At 52.1% G+C, this 15,643-nt stretch overlaps 1 protein-coding gene across 1 annotated transcript in view; it reads left to right on the plus strand.

Moving 5' to 3' along the window:
* The window catches only part of LOC137467631 (zinc finger protein 436-like), a gene marked incomplete at its 3' end in the record, with an annotated part of 139,068 nt that extends 132,332 nt beyond the window's left edge, over nt 1-6,736 (plus strand). Inside the window, exon 3 of the mRNA XM_068179093.1 lies at nt 6,271-6,736. Within this exon, the coding sequence (XP_068035194.1) occupies nt 6,271-6,736 (466 nt within the window). The remainder of the gene's footprint in view (nt 1-6,270) is intronic.
* Nucleotides 6,737-15,643: the final 8,907 nt, after the last annotated feature.

Here is a 15,643-nt window from a genome sequence, read left to right on the forward strand (position 1 = left end):
CTTCACCATGTTCCCTGTCACTCTTCTCGTCACCTGCGCCCTGATACTCCCATCAGTCCTGAAAGCTCTCTGTTGCCTGGATTTTGTCATCCGTCCCTGCAGGATGCTCACATTTGTCCTGAGGAAGGTACAGTGCCATTCCATGGAGGTGGACACCCCCCAGCTGCCCGGCTGGGCTGGAGTTCTGTGGGGATGGGGTGGGACAGGGACCCCACTCTGAGGTGTTGCTACCTCTGCAGGCTGTCACCGAGAGAGAGGACGAGATGGAGGTGGACATGCAGGCTGATAGAGAGGAGGACATGGAAGTGGATGGAGAAGAGAGTGGAGACAATGCGATGGAGGTGGACATGGAGATTGATACAGAGGAGGAGATGGAAGTGGATGGAGAAGAGAGTGGAGACAATGCGATGGAGGTGGACATGCAGATGGATACAGAGGAGGAGATGGAAGTGGATGGAGAAGAGAGTGGAGAGGAAGAGATGGAGGTGGACATGGAGATTGATACAGAGGAGGAGATGGACGTGGATGGAGAAGAGAGTGGAGAGGAAGAGATGGAGGTGGACATGGAGATTGATACAGAGGAGGAGATGGAAGTGGATGGAGAAGAGAGTGGAGAGGAAGAGATGGAGGTGGACATGCAGATGGATACAGAGGAGGAGATGGAAGTGGATGGAGAAGAGACTGGAGAGGAAGAGATGGAGGTGGACATGGAGATTGATACAGAGGAGAAGATGGAAGTGGATGGAGAAGAGACTGGAGAGGAAGAGATGGAGGTGGACATGCAGATGGATCCAGAGGAGGAGATGGAAGTGGATGGAGAAGAGACTGGTGAAGAAGAGATGGAGGTAGATGTGGAAGAGGAGATGGACGTGGAAATGGAAGAGTACCTTGAGGACATGGACATTGATGAGAAAGATGAGGAAGAGGCCATGATCTTGGGATGAAGAGCAATACCAGCAGCAGGACAGGCATGTGGTCCCCACAGGCAGAGCGGGTCCCCTGCTGCCAGGCTGGGACTGGGCTGGGTGGTCCCTGCTCAGGGATGTGGGACCCGGTGCATTGGGTTCTGGTGGCCATCCCCAGCCTGTGCTGCGCTTGCTGGGCCAGCCTGGGGGCACATGGCAGAGCCCTCTCTGCCTGATTGGAGTGACCGTGCCTCTTGCTTTTCCTCAAGGATGATGGAGATCCCGGACAGAGATGCCACCCTTTTGTACATACGTTGTAGAGTTTGTTGTTGTCTTTAGGCTATAGGTTTCAGGGCTTCTTTTTGGCTTCTGTAAATACGTTTCATAGACTTTTGTTTGATATGTTCTTAGGTGTATACGTTCCATAGATAGTTGTTGTTACAAATATTCTTCAATGTAAATGTGTTCTGTGTTTCCTTTACTGTTTTTCTGAAAATAAACAAGCTTTATTTTTCACACCCCAGTTCTCTTTCCATTTGCTTCAGGCACAGGTAGCATTTGCAAAGTTGTGGTTTCCGCTTGCTCCAGCTTCCCAGGGCTGGAGGTCGGTGGGGAGCTGGCACAGCCACAACCATGTGCTGCTACCCAAACCAGGGTAAGCTGGACCACTTGGTTTAGCTAACGAGGTTTCTAGAGCAGCACACAAAAATTAGGTTCCTCAAGAACTGTTATTCCCTTTTCCTCTCCATGCCCACGTGCTGCAGGTTGGGCACCAAAATCTGTCTTGGTTTGAAAAGACAGGTGTCTGCTAAGGAAGGCAGGAGCCTTCCTGGAAATGGAAAATGTAAACCCCCTCCCTCCAAATTATTATAATTTTGAAATTTAAAGGCTCTCAGGCGAAGATATGGGAATAGGAATAACAGCTCTTTGCTAGGAAAATTTAAAAGATAACTGCAATAATACAAACAAACAAAAATAACCAAACTGCTGACAGAGTCAGAATACGACCTGACACCCTGTGGGTCAGGGTGTTGGGAGCAGCACCCCCAAACCCAGCTGGGGGAGCGGAGGTTTGGGGGAAACAATGGGAAGGGGGTGGGAGAGGGGGCACAGGGGGAGGTGGGACCCACTGAGGCTCCCCCAGGTCACCCCAGGACCCCCAGGCCCCGTCCCAGCCCCCCCAGTTCCCTCCGCAGCCCCGGCTGAGGGGGGCTCAGCCCAGGAGCCGCCGTCGTTCGGGGCTCCCCCGAGGGCAGCCGCCAACGGGAGAGCTCCCGGCTCGGAGAGGCCCCAGCAGAGAAGGGGATCTTGTCCCTCCTCGAGGGCCCTGAAGGGTCTTCAGGCCCCTCTGAAGAGGAGTTTTTCTCTTTTTAGGGATGTTTGGGGGGACCTCACCACTCCAAGGGTGTTTTTTCCTCCCCATTTTCAGGTGTTTGTGGGGCCACAGCCCCACAAGCCCTTTTTCAGGGGTGATCATGACGGCTTTAAGTGGCATTTTTCTGGAGGACTCACTCCAAGCCGCTGTCGGGGATGTTTTGCCCCCCAGGGTGGATTTTTGGGGTTTAAGGGCCCCCGCTCTGGTCGTGTCCCACTCTAACTCCCCTGAAGAGGCCAACACAACTCCCGCTGATTCCGGCAGCGGAGTCCGGGTAGGGTTGGGACTCCTGGGAGGATTTAGGTGTACCTGGGAGGGTTTGGGGGTCCCAGGAGGGTTTGGGAGTCCCGAGAGGATCTGGGGGCACCCGGGTGATGCCGATGATGGTGATGTGGACCCCGTGCTGGGTATAAACTTTCATGAAGAATTCCTGGGGGGGGTTTTGTCTATCTCGAGGGTTTTTGGGGTCCCGGTGGATTTTTGGGGGGTTCCCAGGGGGGTTTTCAGGATTCCTGAAGGGGGGGATTGGGCAATCCCAGGGAGAAACCAAGTCTGGTTTGGGGTACCTGTCAGTGACTGAGATGGGGACTTCCTGCCAGGTACGAACCTTCTCAGGGGGGTCTGGGGCATGCTGGCAGGTCTTGTGGGAATTTTGATGTCCTGGGAGGGTTTGGGGGGGTCTGTGTGGGGTTTTTGCGGTCTTGGGGAGTTTTTGGAGGGCCCAGGGATGGTTTTGGGGTCCCGGGGAGGTCGGGGTGTCACTGGGTGTTTGGGGGTTCCCAGGAGGGTTTGGGGGTTCCTGGGCAATGCCGGTGACAGAGCTGGGACCCCGTGCCGGGTATGAACCTTCCCACTGTGCACAGGGAGCGTCAGCGTGTTCAGGGAGATCCTGGGGGGCCCGGGGGTCACCCCAAAACCCAGGGGACCCCAAATGCTCAGGGACCCCCCCAAACTCCCCTCACCGCTGGATCTGCTGCAGGCAGGGGGGCGCCAGCACTCGGCCCCCACCCCTCACCATCACAGGGGGCTGTGGAAGAAATCTGGGGGTGCACGGACAGGTCGGGGGGACACCCAAAGTCCTGGGAAAGGGGGAACACAGGGGAACTCCCAGGAATCCCCACAGGGGGCTTAGGGGAGATCCAGGAGGAGTTTGGGTGAGCTTAATTGTGTCACTATCGTCAGCAAAGGGGACTCCAAGGGTCCCCGGTGTCCCCATTCCCAGCAAAACGTGGGAAAACCGGGGTAGCTGGTAATAGGGGTCCCGGGTGTCCTCGGTGTTGAGGAAAGGAGGGTCTGGGCGCTGGGAAAAGTAGGAATGGGGGTCCAGCGGGTCTCTGGGTGAAGGAAAAGTGGGCTCTGGGGGCTGGGAGAGCCGGCATGGCCGGGAAAGGGGTGCGGGGGTTGCCGGTGCCGGATAATGGGGTGCGGGGTGGAATCCAGGCCGGGAATGGGGGTGTGGGGGGATGGCGGCGCCCGGGAATGGGGGTTCAGGGGCCCCTCGGTGCTCCGGAATGGGCGACCAAGGAGTCCCGGTGCCGGGGGTCCCCCTCACCTCTCGCTGCCCCCCCGGGGCCCCAGGTGCGCCCCCAGCCCCAGAGCTGGAGCCATGGCGCTGCTCCTCCTCACTCCCAGTACGATCCCAGTATGATCCCAATAGAACTCGGTCACCCAGGAGCCGCTCCCAGTATGATCCCAGGACAGCCCAGGCACTGCCACTCCTGGCATCCCCCCCAGCCCCCTCTGCGTTCCGACCTGTTCCGGCTCCATCCCCGCCCCTCCCGCGGCCGCGGGGGCTTCGGGAGCGGAGGAGGAGGAGGAGGGAGGGAGGAAGAGGCGCAGCGGCAGCAGGGAGCAGCCGGAGGAGAGGAGAGAAGGAATCGCGTGGCCCTGGCGCTGCCTGAGCTCGCAGCACCCCGGGAGCATCGCCCCCATCCCGCAGGTGCCCGGGGAGGGGGAGCTCGGCCCAAATATCCCGGGGCTCCCTGGATTTGGGGATTTTGGGGGGATGTTTGGAGCTGGCAGGGCTCCAAAGCCGAGCCGGAGCTGGTCCTCGGGGGGACATCGGTGGATCCCTGGGAGGTGTTTTTGGGGGTCCCGGTGGGCGGTGAGGGCAGCAGAGCCCCGGCGGGGGGACACTGGTTTTGGGGAGCCCCGGCAGAGCTGCGGCTGCCCTGAGTGGGAGCCCAGAGAGAGAAGAGCCCCAGAAGCCCCAGCGGGGACCCCGAGATGGGGGATCCCCTAGCAGTGCCGGCACCCCGGCAATGGGGGGTGCTGGGGCTGGAGGGGCGGCATGGCCGGGAAAGGGGTGCGGGGCTCCCGGGGCCGCCAGGGGCTGCTCCCAGCAGGAGCCCAGTTGCTGACAGTCATTCCCTGTTATGATACAATTTGCACGAGCACAGTCCTTTTTGCTCCCACTTTCATCCAGTGTGTTCCCAGTTGCTCCCAGTCACACCCAGTATGGGGGATGATGTGCCTGGTGTGTTCCCAGTCAGTCTCAGACACTCCCAGTATTAGTCCAGTCCTTCCCAGTATGGTCTAGAGATGAGCCCAGTGTGCTCCCAGTCACTGCCAGTTTGAACCAGTTGTGCCCCACATGGTTCCAGTTGCTCCCTTTCACCCTCACTTTTGTTCCAGTCACTCCCAGTCTCTCCCAGTGTACCCCAGTTCCTTCCAGCATACTCCCAGTCACTCCCAGTTCCTTCCAGCATGATCCCATTTGTTCACCACCACTCCCAGTCAGCCTCAGTGTAGTTGCACTCACTGCCAATATGATCCCTGTCACCCCCAGCATGATCCCAGTTGATCCCAGCATAAGCCCAGTTGTTTCCAGTCACCCCCAGCAAGCACCCAGTGACTCCCAGTTCCTCCCACTTGCTCATAGCATGATCCCAGTTGCTCACAGTTGCTCCCAGTCAAACTCAGAATGATCCCAGTCACTCCCAGTGTATCCTATTTGCGCCAGCATGGTCTCAATTGCCCGCTGCAGGCTCCTACTCTGTCCCAGTGTGATCCCAGTATGATCCCAATATGATCCCAGTCTCCCTCGGTGTGACCGCAGTCTGCCCCAGCATGGGCCCAGCTGCTCCCAGTATGATCCCAGTACGATCCCAGTATAAAAAAGTCACTCCCAGTGCTGCCATTCCTGGGATCCCCCAGCCCTCTCTGCGTTCCCCCCTCCCGGATCTCCCGAGAGGAGCCCCAAGTGCTGGCAGTCCCCTGGCAGGGTCCCCAGCAAGGCCCAGTTTGGATGTGCAGCCCCCAGTTTTCCCAGTTTGCTTCTCCTTTTGCCCGGGCCGGGTTCTCCCTGCCCCCAGCGGGTGGGAGCAGCCGAGAACCCCACGCTGCCCATCCCGACCTGTCCCGGCTCCATCCCCGCTCCTGCCGCGGGCTGCCAGGGCTGCGGGAACGGGGCACCGAGGGTGTCGCTGCTCCTGGGGGAGGAGGAGGAGGCAGGGAAGAAGAGGGATGGAGGAGGAGAGCCAGAAGGGATGGAAGTAGGAGAAGGAGGTGGGCTTAGGGAGGAGGAGGAGGGATGGAAGAGGAGGACTGGGACAAAGAGGAAGAGGAGGGACAAAGGAGGATCAGGAAAAGAAAAAAGGAACCACGAGGTCGAGCCCTTCCTGAATTCACAGCCCCGCTGGGACCATCAGCCCCCATCCCATGGGTGACCAGGGATGGGGAGCTCGGCCCAGATATCCTGGGGGGGTCCCTGGGTTGGGTTTTTTGGGGGGATGTTTGGAGAATGAAGAACTGCAAAGCTGAGCGGAAAAGGCCCCTTGGGGGAAAATGGGGGGTCCCGGTGGCAGCTGCCGGCAGAGGCAGCCTGGAGGAGCAGAGCCCTGTGTCCCCTAGGAGCCCAAAGTGGAGAGCCCAGAGAGGGGGGAGCGCCGTCATTGGCGGGACCCTCAACAGCCTGGAGAGGGGCAGGGGGGACTCCTTGGAGCCCCTGCAGCCCAAAGCAGAGAAGGAGGGGAGAAGGGACCCTGGGAGCCCAAAAAGCCCTGGCATCCTGTGCCAGGAATGTGGACAGAGCTTTAGCCAGAGCTCGGAGCTGGTGGGCCATGAGCAGGTTCACCATGGGGAGAAGCCCTACAAGTGCTTGGAGTGTGGGAAGAGCTTCAGGCAGAGCTCCCACCTGATCCAGCACCAGATGATCCACACCGGGGAATGGCCCTACGAGTGTGGGGAGTGTGGGAAGGGCTTCAGCTGCACCTCCCACCTCGTCACCCACCAAGGCATGCACACTGGGGAGAGGCCCTACGAGTGTCCCCAGTGTCAGAAGAGGTTTCAGACCAGCTCCAGTCTCCTCAGGCACCAGCGGATTCACATGGAGGAGAGGCCTTTCCGCTGCCCTAACTGTGGGAAGGGCTTCAAACAAAAGTCCCACCTCGTCACCCACCAGCGCATCCACACTGGGGAGAGGCCCTACGAGTGTCCCCAGTGTGGGAAGAGCTTCTCCAGAAGCTCTACCTTGACCCAACACCAACAGAGGCACCGGTAAGGGAAATCCTGCAAATGCCTCAGCTGTGGGAAGAGCTTCGTGCCCTGCTCCAACTCCATCCCCCATGGGAGGACCCACTTTGGTCAGAGCCCTGGTGACCCACATTCCCAGTGATCCCTGCTGAGAAGACACCTGGAAGGTGGTCTCCACATCCTCCTGGATCCCCATAGGCACCTGGATGAAAACAGAGGCAGGAACATCCATCAGGACTCTGATCTAAACTGGAAATTCACTGGCAGAAAGCGATTTGTTGACTTTACACCCCAACGAAATTTCACCCGCTCTGTCCAGTTATTTCTTCTGGTGGCATCAAGCAGTGCTACATGATCTTGGAGGTCTTTTCCATTTCAATAATTTTTTTCTTCACCCTGTCTAAACAACCAAAACTGAGGTGAAAATAAAGAAATTGAGCAAAGAGATCTAAAGCTGCACCATTTACCTGGATTTGGGGGTGAATTTGGGGTTGGTTCAATAGAATATGTGGGAGGATTTGGGTGTTCTGAAGCTATCAAAGGCCGGGCAAATGTCCACAATCTCATAGGTGTGCAGGCAAAAGGTGTCCACCTGAGCCCGCCTGTTCTCCAAGAATTCTAATTGTCTGTCCCAGTCCCTGGCCTGGGTCTCCCTATCCGGGATGTTCCCCCAAAGTGCCCAAATCACTGCTGAAGCACCCGAGCTGATCCTGGCTGTAAATGTTCCTGTCCACCAACCTCTCCTGGTCAGTGCCATGGGAGGTGGGAGTTTAGGGGCTCCTGGGGGGACTGGGAAGGGCTTCTGTCAATCCTGTGGGCATTTGTGGTGCTGGGAGGGGGCTTGGCAGGGTCTATGAGGAAGATTTGGGTCCCTGACGGAGCTGTGTGTCTTGCAGAGAATTTGGGTGGGTCCTGGGGGAGATGGAAACGGGTTTTGGTGGTTCTTGGGGTCATTTATCTTGCAGGGAGTAGTTGGAGGGGGGGGTCCTGACTGGGAGCTGTGGGGTGGTTGGAGGAGTCTGGGAGTGGCTGTGGGGCTGGGAGGGCGTTTTTGGGTGGTTGTGACTCCCCCAGACTCCCAAAGCTGCCACCAGACCCCACCCTCAAGATACTGCCAGAGGTCAGTGGCTCCATGCTGGGGTTCATCGTCCTGGCTCTGCAGAAGATATGGGGGGGTCCCCGGGGCCGTGTGTGTCCCCCCAGAGCGTGTGTGACACCCCCCATCCCATTGTCACCCCCTTGTCCCTCCCCACAGGGCTCCAGCCCCAGCTCCTGCTCCCCCAGAGGGAATTTGGGGAGGGGGCAGGGGGGTGTGCAGCCCCCGCCGGGGGATGGCCCCGGCCCAGCCCCTTTGTTCAGCACCAAGCTGGGCTCGGGGCCGCAGGAGGAAGAGGCCGGTGGGAAGCAGATCCTGCAGCTGGGACAGTGCTGGGGGTCAGGGCAAGGGCCTGCCCTGCACACCTGGCTCAGGTGTGACCCTGCCCCGGCAAGGGAGCGGGACATTCCCATCCCCACGGATCAGGGCTGGGAGCAGCACTTGGGGCACGGACATGGAAATACTGGGAGCGACTGGGAGCACACTGAGGGCGTGAATTATTCCCCCGCCTCCACCTTCTCCGGCCGCCCTGACAGCTGAGAAATGCTCGCTGGGCCTCGGCCTTGGCCAACAGCCCCTGGGCTCAGCTCCTTGGAGCTCATCACAAACACTGTCTGCTCCAGGCACTGCTGCTGCCCTGCCAGCTCCTGGCTGCTTTAGGAGCAGCCCCGGGAAGTGTTTTTGTTCCCTCGGTGGCACAACAGCGCTGTTCTCACCCTGCCAAAGAAAGCTGTGGATGCCAAGTGTGGCCAGGATGAAACATTGCTGGCACTGAAGCCCCTCTCTTGGGGCCCTACAGACAGCGCTCCAAAAGGAGCCCCTTGGAGCTCTCCTGGGCCAGCGACTCCCTCGGAGTGGGGCCTCTCCGAGCCGGGAACTCTCCCGTTTGCTGCACTCGGGGATCCCCAACAACGAGGGAGCCTGGGCCGATCCCCCCACTCCTCCAGGCTCAACCCTTCCCCCGCTGGGGAGATGCCAAAGCATCGGCAGGGAGCATTTCCCTGCCCTCAGGGGAATTTCTCACAGGTGCCTTGCACTGACTCTTTGTGTCTGTGTGCACACAGGAGTGCCTGTGCTTGGGAAATGTGGCAGAAATGCTGCTCTCTGAGGGGTCTGAGTGCCTTGGATAGCTGAGCCAGTCAGGCCTGTCAGGAAGGTTAAATCACAAGGTCTAAGCTAAGTTAATTTGTGCTAGGAGTTGTTCTTTGCTGAGTTTTTACTTTTAAAATATAAGTCAGGTTGAATATTGTTAAATGTTATTTCTCAATTAAATTGCAAAGTCATAGGTTATAAGTTAGGTTAAATACTGTAGAGTGCTGCTCTTTTGCTAAATTGTGAAGTTGAAGGTGGAAGTTAAGGTTAAGGTAGAAGTTAAGTCCTGTTAAGTTTGAGCTCTGTAAGCTCTTGGGCCTGTATTTCTTTTATCCTTGCCCTCATTTCCTTGTGTCTCACACTCACACAGGGACAGTTCTTGGTTCATTTCTGGTTTGATTGCCTGGATTCTGTTTGGTTGTGTTGTTGCTTTGTTTCCTTGGTGTGCCTGAAGTGTCCAGTCAGGAGCAGAGTGACTCTTGCCAAGGAACTTTGTGGTGCTGTTGCTCAATATTAAATCTGGTTTTTGCTGCTCCCTTGCTGGGGATTTTTTCAGCGCTCTCAAGCCCTCGTTGGTAACAGGGTGAAGGAGCCCTGGGCCAGGCTCTGGCCCTGGGAGACACGGGGACGCTGCCGGGGGGTCCCTGTCCCCTGTCCCGCCCCCCATGGCCCTGTGTCAGGCTCTGGGCTCGATCTCGTGGAACATCCTCTGGGGGAGGCTGCGGCGCCGGGGGCGGGGGGACCCGGGGGGACAGGGGACCCCGCTGTGCACGAGCAGCGTTGGACTTCTCTGGGGGAACTGGGAGGGGGGGCTGGGGCAGAGTCACCTCCCCAGTGACCTCACACAGCCCCTGTGATGTCACACAGCCCCTGTGGTGTCATACAACCTCCTGTGATGTCACACAGCCCCTGTGATGTCACAGAGACAACTCTGAGATGTCACCCTGTGATGTCAGACAGCTGCTCTGTGATTTCACAGAAGACTCTGAGATGTCACCCTGCAATGTTACTGTTCTTTGATGTATTGGTGCAAAGACAAAGAGAATAAATACTTCCAAACTACCATGAATCTCTACTATGTATGGCAAGAAGTAAATCATATTTTGTTTAGCTGCATCTGACCATGGATAAAGCTGTGCATGGAAAGTGGCTCTCACTGCTAGACAATATTATATAGGCCTGGTGGAAAAGGTTATATTAATAGACCAGCAGGGCCTCTCCGAAAGGACACAGATAACCAGGAATAGAGAAAAGAGAAAAACAGAAAAATTACTTTCTACTGTCGCAATTTTGTGCCAAAACCTTGGTTATGAGAAGACAAAAAAAAAGATGTATTAAACCACATGTTTTGCAGTTAGGGACTTCTCTGACTTCAACTCTTAGGACTGAATTGTTCCCCAGGAGCGTATAAAAGTGACTGTGTGAAGAAAACTTTTCCAAATATTCCTAAAAATTCAGGAGTATTCTGCTGCAAAATTTCAGGCACATCAGCTCATTTTCACTTCAAGCTTCAAGCGTTTCTATGGAAATGCTTGAGAGACAGCATACTTCATATATCCAACATCTCTGTTTGCAAAACGTTTTTATTTCAGATAGGGGTATAGGAAGGACATTCTCTAAATACAGAGGGTTAAATGCAAAGAATGACCCATTTCAGGCAATTTGAGAAACTTATTTTCTTTCATTAATTTCTCAAACATAGATATTCAAATAATTTTTAAAAGCAGACAAGCAACTAAAGCAGACTCAGCTCCTGCAGCAGCTGAGCCATCTCACGGGCCAGCAGCTCCTGACGCTCCTTCATTCGCTGGTGCGTGGCCTCATCCAGCCCATCCCCAGCCGGCTGGGGGTACTGGATCAGGCTTTGCACGAGCACGAAGAGCAGTGACAGTAAAGCCATGGTCTGCAGGAGGACACACAGAAGGGGTTCAGTGGGGCCGGAATGGAGACGGACAATGAGGGGCAGGAGCAGCAGGGATGTGGCGGCAGGAAGGAGAGGGCCCCCGGCAGCTGGCAAGGCCTGCACCGCTGCCCCAGCAAGCAGCGCGCCCTCAGCGAGGCGCTCCCGCCGGGGCTGGGCCCTGGATGCGGGGGCAGCCCCAGGTACCGGCGCTTCTCCCCCAGCCCTCCTCCAGCCCCCAGCCCCGTCTCCTCACTGCTGTGCACTCACCGCTTGCCCAGGCTCTACTGGGGCAGCGGCACCCGCTGGGGCCTTTTCTAGCTGCCCCCATTGTGACACGGCGCCTGCGATGTCCCAGAACCCAGAGCGCGGCACAGGCCAGCCCCGCCCGCCGTCCCCAGCCCGGTCAGGGAACTCATCGTGGCCCTGGGCACCCCGAGCCCCAACAGACACCAAGTGCAGATCCATCACTCGGGAACCTGGGAACACCAGAGCTTCCCTTGACAGAGCAGGCACAAGCACCCTCACACACAACCCTTGTCAAATTCAAATCTGGGTGACATGACCCAGGGATGTTCTCAGTGTACAAGTGCAGGCTTTTATTTAATACTGGTGGGGGACATTTTTTATTAGTAGTATTTATACTTATTACTTTGGGGTAGGATGTCATGTAAGCTAATGCTCTGTTACAGATTTCTGAAAGAAATCTAGGTTGCTTGGATGATGCACAGGAAGAGTTAATACCATCCTAAAAAGGCCAAATATTTTAATTACAAAATTTTGATGCCTTCAATAACCTCTTAGCTCTCAAACTCTGTGGTTCAACACCGTGCAAAATTCTGGTATAGCCAGGATTTTGTTCAGAAAGCAGAATGTCTGTGTTTTCAAATTTGTGCCAAGATGTACCTCTGTCACTCCCACCATCTTCAAAATTGTCTCCCTTAAACAGTGTTAGCCAATCTCTTTGACTGAGAAAGGAACTTCTGTCTCTTTCTGCCATCTCTTTGTGTATTTATCTCCAAAGGACTGTGAGTACAGGAGAGATTATACTCCTCGACCTTTCTTTGGGGAACTCATCTCTAAATGGAACTGCAGAAATGGGGAGGGAGGAAAGGGAAGCAGGATGTGACTTGAGTACCTGCATCGTGACCACAGATGGCCACTGCTAGACAGACACTGACGTCAGGCTGATCACGCTCACCCATTGGTGTGTAGCAGAATAATGTTGGGATGGCTAAAACTGCTCTGAATTGGATTTGCTTAACAGATGTCATTAGTAAAAGTATTCCAATAAAGAGTTTTAAACTCTCTTCCGAGCTGATGCCACTTATCATGTATCTTCCCCGCATTCTTCTAGGGAAGCTGTTTTTGATGTTGTCCCTTCCTTCTTTTTACAAGGGAGCAAAAATTATTTGCCAAGTATCACTCTTCCAGATTTGTTTCCTCTCATTTTCCAAGATTTAATAAAGTGAACACTCAGCAGAATAGTTCTGTGTTTTTTGAACACAATTCTTCCTTTACCCAATTGAGGCCCTTCTGTGACCATGAAAACACAAAAAACTGTTGTGAGCTACAGTTTACACTTAAGAGGTTGATATGGGTCAGTTCTCCCAGGTTATTCTTAGTTCATCTGCTATGTAAACTGTTGATGTCAGTGACTGGAAGCTGCTCTCCGGGACATTATATATATGATAATTATATGACAGAAAATGCAACATATAGTTGGATCTGACCTTCAAGTTCACTAGCTTAAAAAAAAAAAAAAAAAAAAAAAAAAAAAAAAAAAAAAAAAAAAAAAAAAAGTCTGTAAGAAATTTGCTGGTTTTTCTATTTATAAATGCCTTCACATTTATATTTAGTTTATGCACATACGAGAGCCTTTCCTTGCATGGACAGCAGTGCCCATCCATCATCAATCTCGGGTATATTATAAGTCTCAATGATAACTGCCTCCAGAAAGCATTTTTGAGACAAAACAGGCAAATTCTTTTGCGTAACTATACAATCTTCCAGTAGTAGGATCTTCACTCTCACATAAACACTTCATGTTTTTCCACAAAGGAATCTGAGATAGATTTTTCTGAGACATAACAAACCACCAAAAATTAATTAAATAACAAACAAGAGGAAAACACCATTTCTTCACTCAACACACTTTCCTTGTTTTTCATAAGCATTCAGATTTACAGCTGCGGATACTACCACAGGAGCAGGGCTTTGTCTGGTTTTGCTTCCTCTTCCAGCAGAGCAAGCACAGCTGCAAAATGCAAATGGTTTTTTTTCCTGAGACGGCAATCAATCTTCTGGTTTGGCTATAGTCTACTTTTCCCTATAAAGTAGAACCTAGAGATACACTCAGAAAATATGTATGGAAGTACCTCTCAATTAATTAAAAAATATTATTACTCAGAAGATAGAGACACGACTGTCTACACTGTATGAATTAAACATACATGAATTAGGACACAGACTCTTCCATTCTTTATTAACAAAACTGATGCTGTCCTGAAAATGACATTAATGAATGAGACTGGTATATGAAAACCTTCTGCATCTGCTCTAGACGTTGGAATGAGCATGTTAAATGATGCAGCAGACAAGGAGGATGCACTTCTTAGGGAAGCTGAATGTCACTTCTGTGCTTAAGGAGTTCTGCAGTTTGGATGAAGGTCACAGGCTATGTCCAGGTGCACGAAAATGAATGATAAATATACACAGTTTCTCTTAGACTGAAAGCAGAGCTAGACAAAGAGTATTAAAATCAGGAATAATTCATCCCCTGGTTTTCTAAAGATGTCAATCTTCTATCAGAAGACAGTTTGTTAGCTCCTCCATATATTAAAGCTATAACATAAAAATAGAAGCACCTCAAACTTGTAGAAGTATCTAAGATGCATAGATTAAGTAAGGTCTATGCAGAGCGAGCACCCTAAAAACATCACAAGAGCAAGCAGTGACAATTTCTGGGATAGTAATGACATGAATCAGTATCTAAAAGTTAAGTATAAGTGAAGAAGAGAATTTTTCAACTAATGGATCAGGGAAAACGTGGGAATAAAGGATATGTGATTAAAGATCATAGTGTATTATATTAACAGAGGTGGAGAATATATGACTTTGATTCTGTATTACAACACATTTCAATTGAATTTTGTGTAGCTTTAGTTTTATACATGCACAATTTTTTAGAACACATTTTTAGAGTAGGGCATGCAATAAAGGAAATGCATTGTACTGCATTGATCCCCACATGACTCGCTGGAATATCTTAACATTTCCAGAACAGATTCCCACTTCTGAAGATGAAAACCCAGAGAAGATGAAAACCTGTAACTGCCATTAAGAGAAGGTCTAAAATTTTAATTGCTGTCTGAACACAAAGGAGCTGTGACATGCTGTGGTTTCTTGAAGGACTCCTGCAGTCACAGACACATCTTTAACTACCCCACCCTCTCCCTCTTCCCCATCCACCATTGACTGATGCAGCTGGGAGATTCAGTAACTGTGGAGCAAAATCTTGCTTACTTTCAGCTCTCCTGCCCCAGCAAATGCTCAGCTCCTCTGGGAAGATGGATCTATGCCATAAACACACTGCACCTGGAAGAGAATGAAAACTTCCCTTCAAACACACACGTGACCAGCTTTCTGGAACTGCCTGATGTTGCCAGTTTTCGTCTGTTTCCCACAAAGAAGGGAAAGAACCTTGTATTCTCCTCCTCATGATATTTCAAGTCTTAATTCCAAAGAACAGAGATGCCAGGACTTGTCAGTGACATGACTAACAATCTTATGAGAACTGGCAAGACAGCTCATTTCTCCTACAACCTACAGAAACCTTGGAATTATTTTGTCTGAAACACTTGGGGGAAGCAAGATGGACTTAATTCTGACAACTTTATTGAATATTCAGTACATCTGACATCCTGATATCAACAACAAAAATATGGTTTAATTATGATAAGCCATACTGGTATCATTTACAATACGTAAGTGTGAAAAAACTGCAATGAATTTTTTCTTGATCCATGTGGAAAAATACACACCTTCCACCCCCCCAAGAAAAGTAAGATAAGGCACAATAAATTCTTGTAATTCTCTTTCTTCTGGCTTTTCAGTTCCATCACAGCTCTCCAAATTAAGATTTAAGTGCTATTTTGCGTCTGTATCTGTTGTTGATTTGCCCCCCTACAGGGATAGAGGTGGATAAGTTTGGACAGGAAACGGTATCCCTCAAGCCAAACTGAAAGGTTTATAAAGTTGCTAATAAAAGTTTGGGTCAGGGCCTAAATATCAATCATCTGCTCATTGTCTTTTTAAACGAGCTCAGGCATTTTCCCAACCACTCCCAGCAGCTCTCTGCCACTATTCTAAACTAAGATTTCAGACATTTCTTTTTTTCCTGTGTTGACCGCAACAATTTTTTTTCTCCCCCTCTCTACCTGCCAAATGCATCCATCAGGATTTTGCCAAAGGCTATCTGCTTTTGAAGTTGAGAGGAATTCACTAATCGTGAGTGTCAAATCCACAATAAATGCCATTGCCATATGGTATATGCTGCTTTTGGGAATTATCTCAAAAGGCCTAGCTGTGAGAAGGCTGGCTGTATGTTAGGAGGGTTTTACTGCTAACTTTCATAACGCATGTCAGGTTTTCAGTTTCTGTATTCATTGGCTTCAGTGAGTGCAACTGCTTCCTGAATTTATAAAAATGTTGTCAAGATCCCTTGATCTTGCTTCCTCCGTCTCTCTCACACAAACACATCCAAACACATCTCTACACAGTGGAATAGCATGCACAGTGGC

Source organism: Anomalospiza imberbis, unplaced genomic scaffold (genome assembly GCF_031753505.1).
Source record: "Anomalospiza imberbis isolate Cuckoo-Finch-1a 21T00152 unplaced genomic scaffold, ASM3175350v1 scaffold_71, whole genome shotgun sequence".
Lineage (NCBI taxonomy): Eukaryota > Metazoa > Chordata > Aves > Passeriformes > Viduidae > Anomalospiza > Anomalospiza imberbis.